Source organism: Plasmodium inui, assembly GCF_000524495.1.
Source record: "Plasmodium inui San Antonio 1 unplaced genomic scaffold supercont1.57, whole genome shotgun sequence".
Classification (NCBI taxonomy): domain Eukaryota; phylum Apicomplexa; class Aconoidasida; order Haemosporida; family Plasmodiidae; genus Plasmodium; species Plasmodium inui.
In genome coordinates this window covers 32,043-48,253 of record NW_008481891.1, presented here as the reverse complement: position 1 = coordinate 48,253, position 16,211 = coordinate 32,043, and the positions used below count along the sequence as shown (strand labels likewise).

The 16,211-nt window shown below is 42.5% G+C and overlaps 5 protein-coding genes across 5 annotated transcripts; 4 read left to right on the top strand and 1 right to left on the bottom strand.

The window, feature by feature from the left end:
- Positions 1-931: 931 nt before the first annotated feature.
- On the top strand, positions 932-1,865 carry C922_05336 (hypothetical protein; the record flags this gene model as incomplete). The annotated part of the gene is made up of 4 exons (XM_008820907.1): positions 932-1,141; positions 1,269-1,303; positions 1,449-1,560; positions 1,692-1,865. 4 exons carry the CDS (start codon positions 932-934, stop codon positions 1,863-1,865), a joined length of 531 nt encoding a protein of 176 aa, XP_008819129.1.
- A 3,844-nt stretch (positions 1,866-5,709) lies between these two features.
- Positions 5,710-5,988, top strand: C922_05335 (hypothetical protein; the record flags this gene model as incomplete). Its single annotated transcript, XM_008820906.1, has 1 exon — positions 5,710-5,988. One exon carries the CDS (start codon positions 5,710-5,712, stop codon positions 5,986-5,988), a length of 279 nt encoding a protein of 92 aa, XP_008819128.1.
- Positions 5,989-6,114: 126 nt separating this feature from the next.
- C922_05334 (hypothetical protein) lies at positions 6,115-7,590 on the top strand (the record flags this gene model as incomplete). Its single annotated transcript, XM_008820905.1, has 1 exon — positions 6,115-7,590. The coding sequence occupies one exon, from the start codon at positions 6,115-6,117 to the stop codon at positions 7,588-7,590; it is 1,476 nt and encodes a 491-aa protein (XP_008819127.1).
- A 604-nt stretch (positions 7,591-8,194) lies between these two features.
- Positions 8,195-8,407, top strand: C922_05333 (hypothetical protein; the record flags this gene model as incomplete). Its single annotated transcript, XM_008820904.1, has 1 exon — positions 8,195-8,407. The coding sequence occupies one exon, from the start codon at positions 8,195-8,197 to the stop codon at positions 8,405-8,407; it is 213 nt and encodes a 70-aa protein (XP_008819126.1).
- A 3,230-nt stretch (positions 8,408-11,637) lies between these two features.
- Positions 11,638-14,705, bottom strand: C922_05332 (hypothetical protein; the record flags this gene model as incomplete). The annotated part of the gene is made up of 7 exons (XM_008820903.1): positions 11,638-11,725; positions 11,833-11,878; positions 12,040-12,109; positions 13,390-13,475; positions 13,563-13,612; positions 13,766-13,818; positions 13,911-14,705. 7 exons carry the CDS (start codon positions 14,703-14,705, stop codon positions 11,638-11,640), a joined length of 1,188 nt encoding a protein of 395 aa, XP_008819125.1.
- Positions 14,706-16,211: the final 1,506 nt, after the last annotated feature.

Here is a 16,211-nt window from a genome sequence, read left to right as displayed (position 1 = left end):
TATTTTGTTCTTACTCTGGATCAGGTCTACCTTATTTTTCGATGTTTATTTGGAAAAACGAGTCTCTGGGTATAAGAAATCAATAACCTCATTATAGGTCATGTCTAACGGGCCTGTCAACGGACAATGTTTTAACAATCATGACCAACCTGATGCCCCCCCAAGGGAAACACCATCCAACAACGAAACAGCCGGAGAATTTCCCTCCGGATAACTGCAGTTGACTATCTAAGAACAGAAGGGTCAGATGGAAAACTAAATTCCAAAAATTCTAAATCTAATGATGGTGATTTATCTGGAATAAATTGGATCCCATGAAGTCTATAATTTATGGACACGCTTATAACAGAAGCTTGACCATAGCATGATCAAACCCTGTTTAATATTAAGGCCATGTCCTCACTCAAAAAGAAAAATGGAAAGGGCAGAAGATGCAATCAAAAAGGAACCAACATCCAAATCATTATTTCTAACTATTCAAAACTCCAGTAACAGGAAATCAGCAGAACAGTATGCCACTATACAATTCATGTTTTCAGGACTCATTCTCACTCTATAATTACTTAAAAGAAATCCTTCTTTAGGAAATCAATGTATTGAGAGATTTTCAGAACAACAATCTTGTTCCTTTTATGTTTTCTTTAACGAAAGCTTAAGTAATGGAATGAATAAGTGTTTATCCATTAATGCAGACTGTCTGAAACGTATCTTTAGTTCTCTTTAACCCGAAAACAAAAACAGGTTACAGATCTCCCGTCCTATTGTATATTTAGCTACCGACATTATTTCTCCAACCTAAGAAAAATTTCCTAGAAGAGGAAATAGAAATTCCAAGATGAATAACGCGCAATCCGAAAAAAGATTTTCACCTTTATGTCGAAAAAGATGACTGCGTACTATCAAGCAAAGAAGGAATATTTTGGCAAAACAGATGAAGTTAAAAAAACAAGGAAAGATAGTAAGTATGGACCCAAAGCCAAACTCCCTCACCCCATCGAAAGGGACCGATCCCACTCTAGACACATTAGACTGGACAGAATTAGACAGAAGGGAAATCAACAAAGGATCTGAACCAAATCATAAGACTAAACCTCTATATAATATTTCTGAGGAGGATAAAGATAAGTCTAAGACCCCCCAAGTTGGTTTAATCATTTCATCAAAGCGAAAGGATCTCTTTAGGCCCCCACCTCCAAAGGATCAATAGCAAAACTCAAAATCCAGGATAAAACAGTTAAAAGATCAATTTCTCACTCTCTAAACATTAGAGACAGGAAAGCATCGATCCTACCCTCAAGGAAGAGTCTGATGGAATATGAGATATAGAGAGCCTTATGAAAACTAGAGCGTCTGAACCTCTATATGCCCCAGAGGGATAAATTTTTTTCTGTATGACTCAATCTGAGTAAAGAAAGAAAAATACAAAAGGACAAATCCTCCAAACGTAGTGTTAGTATCAAGAAGCAATATCATAAGCCTAACAGCCAGCTAAAAGCTAGCAATCCGAAAAATTATTTCAAGACTAAGATGCAGAAATTAGTTACCAACCATAGGAAGGAGGTAACAGAAGGCTGTTAAAAAACCCAAAACCCAAAGACCTTTCCACCACTTATGTCTTTTAAAGAAGGTGAGCACAGATTAAAATAATGATTTTATTTTCTCTGATCCTCTGAATCATTCCACCTCATTAGATATTTCCGGCAAAAAGCCCTAACAGACTGCTTTTAAGTAAATTCAATAAACCCCCAATAGAACCAGAAATTACAGATAGTGAAACTAAGGGATCTAAACCAGGCAGGTCCCATGCGAGTTCTATTATGGGCTGGAAAGATAAAATTACGATTAGCACCTCAAAACACAAGTAACCGGACGTACAAGCAACCTCAAACAGGCACCAGCAGCAACAGGTAGTTAGGAACGGGACACCTCCACAACTGAGCGAAGTAGAACCGCACAGAACTCACACAGCAACTGAAAACCAGAATAAAGATTAAGGGGGGGAAATAAATTCTCTGTCCTCCAAACCAAGTCCGTAGTCTATCCATGAGGCAGATGCGGCACAGGTGAGCACGATCGAGGGGGCCAGACTTCTAGAGGCAACTCTCCACCTAAACCAATCTCAACAATCCAGACCCCCCCACAAAAAAATTCCTAAGGATTAGAGAACATAAGTACAACGAAAACGTCCCACAGCGAAATTAGGCGTGACCCAAGCAGCTAAGTTCCCTCCCCTACAAGGGCAAGCGACAAACAACTCTAGGCCCACCAGCTAAAGTCAGTCCTCGTAAAATACAACCAACTTTTTGATATCCTATTTAGGTTCTACGAACATAATTAGGAACAAATCCAGAGCAGATGAAATGATAGGTGAGTTAGGGAGCATGTAATCTCTGGAACCCAACAATCAGAAAAAGACAGTTGTCGACACTCACCACGAACACCTCAAGCACCCGACCCGCAGGAAGCCACCGTTTTCGTCCCCAGCCAAAACCCAACAAAGGAAAAGTAAATCTGAAGCATCCAATAAGCAAAGAATAGAAAACCCCAAGACAAATCAGCACCTAGACTAAAAGATGAATATGATATTACAGAAGACAGCGGAGCAGAGCCAAATAACAGACTCAATAATAATTAAAAAGTAAGGACCATGAGGGCAGGTTAAGGCTGAAATAAGGGGAGGAGAAAGGAAAAAGGGAAGGTAACATTCCACAGGTGAGTTAATCTGAAAAACTCAAACTCAAGTTCAAAATTAGGATACGCCCAATGTCAAGAGAACTAGAGCACCATTGAATGCCCAACGGAACAAATAAATATCCCTCCCTAGGCACAACTGAAGGAATCTCACCAAAACCATGGATCGAACTCCATAGACGCGACTTTCAAGAAAATGGAAAAGCCAATATAAGAAACGAATCGTCTTAATAACATCAAGTAATTTCAAAAATGCCAAAACAAAAGTCCAAAAGACAGAAATAGCATCTGATCCAATCAAATCAAGGAGTAAGTACGTGACATAACCCAGAGCAAACAGAAAGCCAGTATAGTCCACCTCAACAAATAAAAGTCCAGGTAGATCGAGTTAAACGGATTCCTAAGCAGCTCAAACATGAGTCGAATTAGGACCCGGAGAGCAGGCGTCCGAAGTGGAGTAAGCTTCAGATTAGGACCAGCAAGAATAACAGAAGAAATAGCAAAGATAAGGGACTGAGTCAGCAGGAATAAAGAGTTGCTAAACCAAAATCATCTCAACAAATCGGCACGACTCCCCAAAGGATCAACCCGACAGGTCGACTCAACCGAGACCCGATTAGAAAGTCAGAACTCGAGAACGGCAACTCCAAAATGAAGCAGTAGGGAAAATGAAACCAATAGCAGGCGAAACATCTCAACGAAAAACAAGGAGCACCAGGAGGGAAAAATAAGCACCCTATAGAAAACCACGGAAAGCCTCCCCAAGTAAGGGGCGGATCCGAAAAAGAGGAACATCTGACCAGCCGTGACAATTCTATGTAATGGAGTCTGTTAAATTCCGGAACTGTGTGAAGCGACCAGACCCCATGACCAGAGCAATTAATAATCACAACAAACAGGACGGAACCTGAAAACCGAATCACCTAAAAGAGGGAAATAGAGTACAGAGAATTCTCATTAGAACACAACTCAGAGGAACAAGAAAGAGGAGAAGGAAAGGATTTAAAAGAACTGAGCGCATGTTTCATTCTTTTGGAGCCATAGAAGAGGTGGACAATCTTCTACAGTTCGGGCCACGTCAACAAATGATCGAAAACGGACACGAAAGGACTACTGGAAACCAAAGAACTCAGGAGACGTTTGAAGAATTAAATTCAAACCTTGCATTCAGCGAAAAAGCCCTGGGAGGTTGTAAAATCTGATAATAAGGACCGGAAGAGTAGGAAGGCATCAAAAGGTCCAGGCCAAACTAAGCCCAAATACGGAGGCTGGAATCGGGGGGCAAGTAAAGATCCAACAACAAGAAAAACTCCTACGACATTGCAAAGGATGCGACGCTCAGGGTTTTATAAGTATCAACAACAAATCCGAGTCGGCCGAAAGGGAACGGGCAGTGCAAAGCTTGACTAAAGGAGAAGAAGCCGAGGAAGGAGATTAAATCTTTATTAAGCTAGAGATACGATCGATGACAACAAAGACGAACAACAGGCGACATCAGAGTAGCGACGACTTGAGTCCGAAGTTAAAAGCGGAACATCAGGTTTGGTCGCATTCTCATCAGCAAATCTTTCAAGGGAAAAGAGGAGAATCAGCTGACGACAAGTCTCCAGAAAAGAAGGCACAGACCACTGCGACTTCAAGTAGGGACTGAGTGGGCGAATTCGGCCAAGAATGAGCCAAAGGGGTATCTAAGAGAAAGTGCCCCAACCCGAAAAGGGGCCGTCGCGAATGATGAAACAGAAGCTAAAGAATAGGGCCCGGGTGAATAAGCATCCGAGACGAGCCGTCCCGTGCTGCCGAAATAGCCAGGAGGAACGAGAGGAAGGAGAAACTGCCCAAACGTAAGGACACCAATTATGCAAACAGGCAAAGGCAAATGAAAGAGGTCCTGAGGGTCAGGGGTGGAGGACACGTCAAGATATCTCAACTTGAGTAGCAAAAGGGACATTTGACGAGGGGGAGTTAAGGAAGGGAACAACAGCCAATCCTAGATAGAGTACGCACGCCCAGATGAGTTCGTATGAAGGAAACGAGAGGTATAAGGAGAAGAATCTCAGGGAGTTCACAGGAGAAGGCTCCCCAAAGGAAGCGAAGCGATAGAGGGACCTCAGGAGTAAAGGAACAGGCAGAAGGAACATCAGGGAAGGGGGACTGAAGCCTAGGAGAAACTCACCCCAACGAGCATAGAGAGAGGAACAGGTGAAGGGACTGAACAAGTCGTTAGAGTAAGCAACCGAAGGGGACGAAGGGAGAAAATCAAGAACAGAACAGGATAGAAACTCCAAGAGAGCTAAAATTTCAGCAGAGGAGAAGCCGTAATGAGAGGGAGTCTCCACTGGAAAGAGCCAGAGGAGGGGGACAGGGGAGACAAAGTGACCAAGGGGGGCGACCCCGGTTAGAAAATCAAGATCAGGGGGTCCAAGGCTCGGGAAGGTAGAGGCAGAGAGAATTACAAGATCTGGAACCACAATAGAGAAAAGAAGGGAGAACAACATAAGAGAGCAGGGCGACAGCTGCGGATGATTAAGCAAGAGTAGAAGGAATGGAAGTAGGAGTCTGCTGGGGAATAGTGTCCGTTGGAGTGATAGGAAAGGGAAAAAAGGTAGAGATCAATCTGCCTCCCGACCCAAGAGGAAGGTCCAGAGCTGGGGGAATAGGGCCTTACAAGTTGGTGGGAGCAAGAAAGAGGAGAAAGACCAAGGAGAGTGGAGCCCTAAAGAGAAACCGAGGGGAATGAGGGACCGTGGTTCTGAGAAGGGAGAGCACTAAGGGAAAAGGGAGGGGAGGGTACAGACACAGGGGTCACGAAAAACGAGGCCAGGCCAGCTGCTAAAGGGCAGAACAGCATGGGAGTAAATGTTGCAGTAGTAGAATCCCAGGAGGGCAGGAACCGTTGGTGGCCCAGCAAGTAGATCATGTAGGGGGACTCCCAGTCTGACAGTAGGTCCTACTGAGTGAAAGGGACAGGACAAGGAGATAAATCATTATAATAGGATCCAGAACCAGGATCCATCCCCAATGAAGAGACTTCCAGGCAGATGGGATAAGACATCACACATTAAAATCAGGAAATTCCGCCGCCCCTCCCAAGTATTTGATGAGCTGCGACAGGTAACTCCCAAGTCACAGGCAATCGAGGGAATCCAAAAAGCCCAAAGGACGAACAAACGAGAAAACCACAAAAAGGTAATAAGCGAAGATATGGACGAGATTAGAGATATACACCTCAAGCAGATCTACGTCCTCCAATCCCCAACGAAACTGAAGAGAAAGCGAAAGGGGGAAGGAACAAGGTGAACGAAACAGCAAGTCAGGAAGTCGTCCTTAGTTAGGAAAAGAGAAGCGGGCGAGTTAACCATCAGGGCCAAAAACTTCCAAATAGCAGGGCCGAGGAAAACTCTCCGTAGCAAGGAATAGATTAAAATGAGCAACCAAAGACTCTGGCAAGCCGACCCAAGGATTGGACGCGCAGGAGAGCACCGCTGTAATGAAAGAGGCGGCAGTAAGTTTTGTTATGGGATATCAACCCAAAGGATAAGAGAGGGCCGAACCGCAGCAGGAGTGGGTATGTTGGTAGAACAGGGATTGAGACTAAAAAGTAGCTACCAAAAACAGAGCAAGGGATATAGAGAAGGAAATATAGCGAGTCAGGAAGCGCGGTTAGGACTAAGCTGGACCGATCTATTGGATAGTATCATCCACAAAAGTTTAGAGGAAGCAAAAGACAAGTCAAAAACTGGAAGAGAGGACTCTAGATTAGGACTGGCCGAACAAAGACTTTGGAGAGGTCTGATGGGCAGCCCCACGAACTACATCCACTGCAATACAGCAGCAACTTGTCAGAAGATGTTAGATCTGGTTGGTTGCATAATGTACTTGATATGGCAAGATGATAACAGTATAATAGATAAGAATCATGCGGCATGGTCAGGATGTAAGGAGCTGGAAGAAAAAATGGAAGAGATGCGGAAGGAGGAGACATTAAGCGTAGCGGAGGGTTGGAAAGTAGTCCAGAAGGGCAAGAAAACTTGCCAAATGGACGGGAGCTTTGCAGCATGTAGGATGGAATTACTGAGTTTGATCCTAAGCGTAGCTAACTCAATACGAACGTTGTGTCCTACGTGTCCATTATCGGGTTTGAATAATATCTTGAACGATAATCTACCTCAGGGTCCAGGACAAGATTTTTATTGTCAAACATCAAGGAGCGGCTATCCATTCTGTAATATTGACGAGCACAGCAAGGAAGGGGACCTAGTAATAATCTCAAGGAGCGAATTAGGGGCCGAAAAGGAGGAGACCTCAATTCCTCTGGAACAAACTCCAGCATTGAAGGAAGAGACGGGAGACCAAGACCAAGAGGATCAAGTTACGGACAGCGTAAGTCAGGAGCAAGGGAAGATTTCTGCACCGTCCAACCCAAAAGCGACCAATCCGAACGACAGGGGGGTTCCAGGAGAGGTTCAAGAGGGGAAGGTACAGGAGGGCCCCGACCTCGAGCCCCCCCCCCAATCCAACAATAGTCAAGTAACAATACCCGAAATATCTGAGAAACATTCACAGTACCCTCCAGGCGGCTTTAACGCATCCCGAGACCACCCCCCAGGTCCAAAAGCGGATGCAGTAATTAATGGCAATACAGTCGGGCAAGAACAGCCGGTTGACCACCTCCCTACCCTACAACAAAGTGAAGTTAAGGCGAATTTTCCAGCAGTAGACTCATCAAGGGACGCCATTTCTGCCGGAGTAGGGAGAGTTGTTGGCGTCGTAGGAGCCGTAGGTGTGATGTTCCTTGTTTCAGCGTATGGTTTATATCGTATTTATGGGAAATTCGGGAGGAATCCTCCCCCCAGGGCCGGTCCGGGAAGATTTAGAGTCATGTATGATATTCTGAGGTAGGGAACAGGACAGTGATCCAATCTAATGACCAAATGGTCTTGTTAGGCACTGGGGGTTTTTAGTAGAGTATCTCGTCGCTTAAACTCTAGGGTTAGGGACAAACTCATCCGATACAGCAAGGGCCTATGGACAGTTGAGTGATTAGAGTGTACGTATCACGGAAATGGAATTAGCCCCCCAACCCCACGGGGTCACTCCAATGGGTTTAGGAAGGATCTCACGCCCAGCACCAGAACCTCCGCGTCGGCACCAAGGGGGACCCCCGAAGCACAAGTGATAGAGGGCGAGAAGGCGGTATACACCTAAAAAGGGGCACGACGAGGTACAAAACCCAGAACCAGGACAGGTCCCGGAGGAAGGGAGCAGAAGTGACTAAAACATTGGAGGAACATCTACCACACAACTCAGTTGGACCCTGGATCTCAAAGGAACAGGTCAGAGCCAACACGGCAAGGAAAAGGGGTTCAACAGCAGAAGTGGCAGTTTATTATAATGGCGAGGAGACGATCAAGGCAAAAAAGCACAGAACTACTCTCAGGAACAGGAGGGGCTTTCGCCCCCACTCAGGCAGCCCCAGGAACCCGACCCCGGCACCCAAGGGACGATGCGTGGTAAAGCTGAAGCCGAGCTGAACGAGCGGGATGAGCCAGGACCTCGACAGGGAGAAGGTCCAGGCTTATTTCCCCGACAAGGGTATAGTAATCCGAGTCACCAAGTAAAGGAGAATATGCCAACCGGCCGGAGTCGGAACCGGTGCACTAGCGGGTGGGAGTCAGAATATATGAACAGGACCAAGCTCTCGTTAGGGTGGGAGTGACCACGCATACAGGTAGGTTCTGGGGGCAGAGTGTGAAGAGAGGAGGTCCCCCCATTGATTCACAGCACTTGGTCCACGAGCCACCGCGGCGTTAGACGAGCATTCTCGAGGTCTAGGCGTAGGGGTTAGGATTTTAGGAGGGAGGAGTCGGCCTTTTTTGTCTAGGGTATGACGTCGGGGGTCGAGTTTAGGGGTTCGGAGTTTGGGAATTCAGGGTTTAGTGTTCAGGGTCTCAGGTTTAGGGTTTAGGTTAAGGGTTGAGGAGTCCATGGTTTAGGGCTTACGGGTTCGGGGGTTAGGGTCTAGGGTTCAGGGTTTAGGTTTATCATTCAGGGCTTAGGGTTGAGGGTTCAGGGTTTAGGTTTTAGGGTTTAGGGCTTTTGTCTTGGGTTTACGGGTCAGGGTTTATGCCTTGGGTTTACGGGTCAGGGTTTATGCCTTGGGTTTACGGGTTAGGGTTTATGCCTTGGGTTTAGGGTTCATCTTCAGTTTTAGGGGTTTAGGGTTCAGGGGTTAGGATTTAAGCTTAGGTTTAGGCTTCAGGGTCTAGGGTCCAGGTCTAAGCGTCACGGATCAGGCATCAGTGTTTATGTTTACGGTCTAGGGTTAGGGATCAGATTTTAGGGTTTACGGTTCAGGGTTTAGGGTTTACGGTTCAGGGATTTAGGTTTCAGGTTTAGGGTCTAGGTTTGGGTTTAGGGTTCCAGTTGATTAGGGTTAGTGGTTTAGGTTCAGTTTTTAGTTTTAGGGTTTAGGATTTACGCTTAGTTTTCAGGGTTATTTGTAGGGTCAGGGTTCAGCTTTTAGGGTCTAGGGTTCAGGGTTTAGTGTTCAGGATTTATGTTTAGGGTTCAGGGGTTAGGGTTTAGTGTTCAGGATTTATGTTTAGGCTTCAGGGGTCAGGGATTAGGGTCTAGGATTTCTGGTGTTGTCTTCAGGGTTTTGGACTACTTTTCATTGCTTAGAGTCTGTTGTTCATCGTTCAGGGGTCACGGTTTACGATTAGGATTTAGTATTCAGTGCTTTTTTTTTAGTGGGAAGATATGAGCGGCTTCGGCTTTAACTTGTACTGTTTATATTCTTGATCTCAGTGTTCTAATCTCAGTGTCCATCTCTTATCGTTCAGGGGTGTAGCTGTCAGCCTGTGGGTTTATGCCTCATTTATATGATTTATGGTTCACTTTTTAGTATCTAGGTCTTAGGGCCTATGCATTATCCTTCAGGATTCAAGCTTCATGGTTTTAGCGGTTAAGCCTGGTTAGGGGGTTTCTTGGGGGTAAACTTCAGGCTGGACTGTTCACGTGTTATGGGTCTGGGGGGTTTGTTTGTTTTTTATAGGTAGTCTTATGCATTAGGGGCTCCTTCTGTCTTTGTCGTTTTAGTGTCTACGGTTTCCCCTTTAAGTTTGAGGATTCAGTCTGCAGTTTCTTTCCTTTTTGACTCTCTTCTTGTGGTTTTTGGGTCATACGTCACGGTTTTTGGTTTAGCTTCCTGTTCCTCCGATTAGTTTTTAGGCTTTAGAGTTGATTGACGCCCTACCTCTCAGGTTTCTAGGGTCCAGGAGTTATGGTTCAATCTTTGGGTTCAGATTTTACTTTTAGGGGCTTTAGTTTATGGCTTATCTTTTATTCTTTAGGACTCGGTTATTTAGGGTTGCTTATGTATTGTCTATCTTTGACCCTCTATTTCTTAGTTGTCAGAGCTGTTTTTCTACTTTTTCGAGCTTACGCTTTAAATTTTGGCGAGGCTTGGCTCCTGGTTCTAGCTTGGCGGGATTGTCTGTTATTTCTTATGGATTGACTTTCAGTTTTGAGGGATTATGGGTTACGGGGGCCTGCGACAGGGGTTATGGCTTAGGGGTTGGCTTACGGTTCAGTCGTTAAGGATGATGGTTGAGGTTCAATCTTTCAGGTGGCAGGGAGTATTTTATATGGGTTATCTCTGAGGACTGAGGTCTTAGGCTTTCGCTTCTTGACTTTAACCTTGATATTTCTGCTTTAATTTACTTGGTTGAGTTGTTATGGCTGGTTTTCCTTTTCTACGGCTTAGATTTCTAGGCTTTGTTTGCCTTCTTTTCTTTCTTTGAGTTTAAGGGTTATGCGCAGAGCTGATGATTTGTTCTGTACTTCTTGGGCCTTATCTATTTATCTTTCTTGCCCTTCGGCTACTGAAGTATCTTGTACTTATTCTTCATGACCAGGGTTAATGGCGGAATCTTATTTGTGTATTTATTTAATCGATTGTAGGTCTAATCTAAAAATAAGCAGCTATAGTTTCGTTCATAGTTCCGATAATTCTAAATATGCATGGATCCTTCTGTCATGTCAGGATAATTATTTCATTTTCTAATGATATTATAGCTATTGATTTCTAACAGCCTAACTAACATTCGTAATATTTTAAAAAACACAGACAGAATAATAGGAGCACAGAAGTTGCCTACGATGTGTTCATGTTAATTTTTGAAAGAATCACGTAAGATGGGTTTTTTCAGCTTACTACAAGTATATAGATCTGTGTTGTTAGGAGAGGGGGGCATCATGTACAGAATATTATTACACATCTGTTGTATCAATCCTTTCTGATCCTAAGGAATACGAGATTCTGTCGTATTCAATTGGATTACTCGTGTATCTTCGCGCCTTTAATAAAACACCTTGAGTGTGAATCAAACATTATTTAGAAATCTAATAATCTGGTCCTACGATTGGGGGTCCTTCCGCTTTTTCGGCATCATTGTTCTCCATCCATCTTCCTTTAGTAAATTAATTCCACTCCTTATTATTACTCTTTCGGCTTGATAATGTATAGATACCGGGTAGGAGAATTCGCAACAGGAGTTCTCTATAAATACAGGAACCTGAGATATTCTCTTTGTGAACTTTTGGTAAAAACATGTTTTCTGCGCCGAGATATGAACCCGCCTCTTTCCTGTTTCTCAGTGGCTGGGCCCAGTGATTCCTACAGATATTATATATAGCTATATATATACGGAACCTTTGTTCCCCCTTATTATTTCTCATCCAGAGTAATTTACCTGTGACAAGGTGGTTCTCCAGATGTTTCCTATTACAGGTCTCTCGCCGCAAAGCTCGTACACTTACAAGTTGGATAGGTCTGTGACCCTCTCATGCTCATATGCTGCACTCATTGAATTAACCGGTTAAATCCTCCACATAACATGAAGGCTGGATGGCCCATATCGTGAGACTTTTAGGCAGATCACAACCTTATATTTTCCGGACAGAATTATTCCGGGGGCGCAAGAGAATTGAGTTGATCAAATAAAAATACACCTTGATGGTATAGGTAGGATCCCTGCGGTGTAGAAGAGAAAAGAAGAAAACATACACGGCCTAGATGGGCGCCATTAACAGATATATATGGATCCACTCCTTTAGGTAATGTATCACTGAGGAGGATACTCAATGAAGGAGTTGTCATTCTTCAATATTTTCCTGATACAAGGAACTGGCAATGAAGGATCTGTTTGAAGAAATTATATTGTGAGAAGTACAGTGGAAGAGACGATTTCTGTACTATGATATCTGCAGTGGGGTATCTAACACTCCCCCGCGGAAGGGGTGGAAACAGATATGCCAAAATTGGGTGATTTGTCGCCCTTAATATACTTTGGAGCTCCTTATTCAGAAATAGCTCTCCTGTTTTATTTCTGAGAGCTCCTCCGTCTCCTTCTGTCAACTGAAGTTGAGGACGGGTTTCATAAATTAGTTAGTTTGGCATCCTTGTATTTGTATTTCTTAATATTTCCTCTTTAATTGATCACAAAATCGTTGTGCCCTTGGTTCTGCCTGCTGTACATACAGTTCTGACTTTTCCATTTGTCCATGAAATCAATTAATAGGACATGTGAGGTGGACATGTTGTCTATGGTATATGAAATCATCCGTCAGTATATAGGCGTCCTATTTCTCTAAAGAAAAGACAAAGGATAAATAACAAAAAAAACGAATGATAATACGACGGCATCTCAGGGTCCGTGTACACGATGGCGTCCTATGTGTGTTCATGCCTTTAACAATTACTGGAAGGAGAGGCATACGAAGGAAATTAGAAATATCAGGAAGAAATTATAATGATGTAACAGATATTTATGGATCCATCTTAGAATCATTCCTGATCGCATATGGTTGTATTAATGCATCTAATGTGAGAATGCTTATAATACTTGTTTACACCCTCATTCCTTTCTTCATCTGTTCTAACACAGAATAGAAAAAATACATAAGAAGAGGAATGGAAGGTCACAGTGCCGAATGCAAACAAATGAATTAAAAAATCGTTCCTGAGGTTACTAAAACGGAGATTAAAAAGAAAGTCACATGTCCCCTCTAATATCAATCTCGTGAGAAAAGATAAAATATATGGAGATTGAGCAGCACGGAGCCAAAAATGAAGTTAAAACAGAAACAGAGCGTCTGACACACATGAAACAAGGCATATAATAATTCCACTGATAACCCCTCATCGAAATCCATCCTGAATTCTCCTGATCCGTACCTCTAAAGACTCCAGAATTCTCCTTTTTAGAAGCTAATAAAATGCGACCAGAGAGTTTTCTTTTGGTAGACATGAAACATACTCCTGATCAGCTTCAGGGAAGTGGACGCCAGAGAAGAAAAAAAGACACCTGTCGTCCTGACAGGAATAAATTATATAGCCATGTTAGCACTGTATACCAGACTTTGATTCCATGAGACGGATTGGCGTTAAGTGATGAGGCATCCATATAGCTATATAGGTTTGCAACATTCCGAACATATCCAGGATACCCACAAAATGGGGGCTCTTTACTTATAATTCTACATACCACAGGAACGTCTTTATAACCACCATATTAAAGTAAAACTAAAAATAGGTACTTACTCAAGGCAAGATACTATTTTACGATACGAGACACAGTGGAAATGTGATGTAGATAGCACGATAAGAAAAAAAAGGGGAGTAATTGTTCAAATTACAAAGGGGTTTTGGGAGTCACGATCCTCCTTCAGCCATGGAGGCGCCCCGCTATCATTAGAACATAACATCCAATAATAATCAGTTACTGTGATGGAAGAAGAGGCCGAGATCTTGTCTCACATGTATTTCTCCACGCCTCATATACAATCCTTAAAACGAGGCTTAGTGATACCGTCGAATTTTTGTCCATATTCGGATACTCTCAGAAGCACATAGAGATATCTTATGACGCCTAAAGCAAAGAGTCCATAAGATACAGAAAGGACAACTGTCAATGGGATGCCTACTAATAACGGTAATACTCGCAGTGTGAATGAAACGAGCATCCGTAAAAGGAGAATTAGACGATATACTTCAATCCCCACTAGCTATTACTCACTGCTCCTAATATGCGGATGGTGTTTACTCCTCCTTAGGAAATTGTATGCCTTATAGATAGGGACGATGCGGGAGGATGTAGAATTGTTCGATATGTATGTATTATTTCTGCCGCCGTGATTTTACGTATTGGATCGCACACCGAATTGATGACGGCGTGGTACTGCTTGAGGATTATAGTACGGATTCCCCTTAATGCCTCCTGAAGATTCTTGATTTTTAGTATTGCGAGACTTACTAAGATTGTTCTTTTCAGTTGTTGAAGTACAGTATGGATCTTCCGCAATTCCCCTTTGAGGTTTAGGGGACATTTTGCTTGACGTCTTACTTCGGTGCCTAATGTCCTATTTCTCATTGATAAAGTTTCTTGGGAAGCCACACTTAATTCTCTATGATATTCTATGATAATGCGGATTTTCTTAGCTAGAACCGTCTGTTCTATGTATCTAATCCTTTGAAGAATCCGTTGTAGAATCTCCATATTATGTCTAATCATAACGATTTGTACCCTTCGTATGTGGTGTACAAAAGAATTACGCGGCTTCAGATCCCCTGATAATCCTCCTTTTGAGCTTTCATACATTATTGCTTCATTATCTGTGAGTTCTTGTATAGTATGCGCCGGCCAGCGCCTACCTAAAATATGCCCATTCAGTCTGAGACTTCGTTTCTGAAAATCCTCTAACAAAAATTCTTTACAGGAACTGTTAATATTGCCTTTATTTTTCAGGATATATGTATAATCCCTTCCTAGAGCAGATCTTGAAACAGATACTAATTTGAAGTGTTTCTGAACATGTGTCAATAATAACCTAATATTCCTGATGCGCACAGTGCTAATACTGTTATGGGTGGTTTCTATAACTGCATGGCCTGATCCCGCCAAGGACAAATTATTAGCAGGATTATGGTACATCGTGGAAGACAACGTCTTCATTTCTTATAAGTATGATAAAGTTTTTCCTTCCATAATTAGGAGGGAATAACTTTTCTCTATTGATAGGGGACATCTGATACTCACCATGGCCTTATCGTACGCAAACCATAATAATACAGAGGTTATCCTAGAAATTCTTTCAAAATTCAGGTACTTTTAAATTATATAAACGATCTTTATATTATTCTTCTCGCTGTCATAGGGAATATGCGAGTTACCCATTCTCTATTCATGTCGTCATTTTTCATCTGAAATAACATCTCTTCCTTAATGAATAATATAGGTATTATATAAAATACAACATAGCTATTTTATAGAAAACACATGGCCCTACTGTAACATGAGGCACCACATTTATACAGGTGGATAAACGAAAAATTCTTACATAAGTAGGACTCTTATAGTTACCCATAGATTTCTGTAATCTCATCCATCCAGGACATCGGAGGAAACAAGGAAGGTACGTGCCCTTTCCAATTCTTTTCCTCTTTTATTCCATTAATGTCATGGAAACATTGGACAGTACTATCAACGGTACAACTAAATTTAGCATTCTCCACATTAATATTTTCAAGAATATAGAGTGCTTCATACATGTTCTCTTTCATTAATACTTCATCCCTTTTCAAGAGAAGCATCTATTTCACATATTTACAGGTTTATCATAAAGCCGTTAAGCGTAGACTCTCAGGTGTGGACTCAAAGGATAACACACAACAGTTATATATTCAAAGGGACTCTCATAAAAAGATATTTAGTGAATTTGTGAATCATACAACCCACGATCATATGTGCAATGTTCAGGATAAAGGCATCACTTAGAACACTTTTGCAAATGCGCCTCTTAGTTACGACTAAAATAAACTAGATGTTAGGAGTTTTCACGAAAGCAGGTATGAGGATATGGAAGAAGAAGAGGAAGGACAGAAGGGAAGAAATTTCTATGCATATTATATTATTGTTGCCTAATTGTAACTATCTAATAAGCCGAAAGGTGAGATTGTGACGGCAGGGGGTCAGCGATTCTGTTATCTGGCATGTCAAAGCTATAAAGGGACAGAATGATTCTGAATAAAAAAAGAAACAGAGAGGAAATTATAACTGAAAGGCCGTGGGCTCATGGATATACTGTGAATCCATAGTTCATGACAGCGTTTCAAAAAAAAGTTATGGGTACTCAAATCCCCAATGAATGGATTCAAAAGTTAAATGCCTATTCCGTCAGGATTACGCGAATGTACCTTCTTAATAGTGAATTTAGATCGTCCTTACTAGTGCCTGATCCAAATGATCTTCATAAACTTCATGAAATAATAGCCTTCCGCCTCGATTCCTATGATAGACACTGAGAGAATCAACGTGGCCCTCCCTTTTCATGTCATAAGTACAAGAAGAACTACGAGTAAGGAGACTAAAGGGAAGAGTATCTTATGCTTCTGAATATAGTGTATTGATTTGCCGAAGCTTCCCTTTTTTCTAACTGAAGGAATGTGTGTTACTGCACCA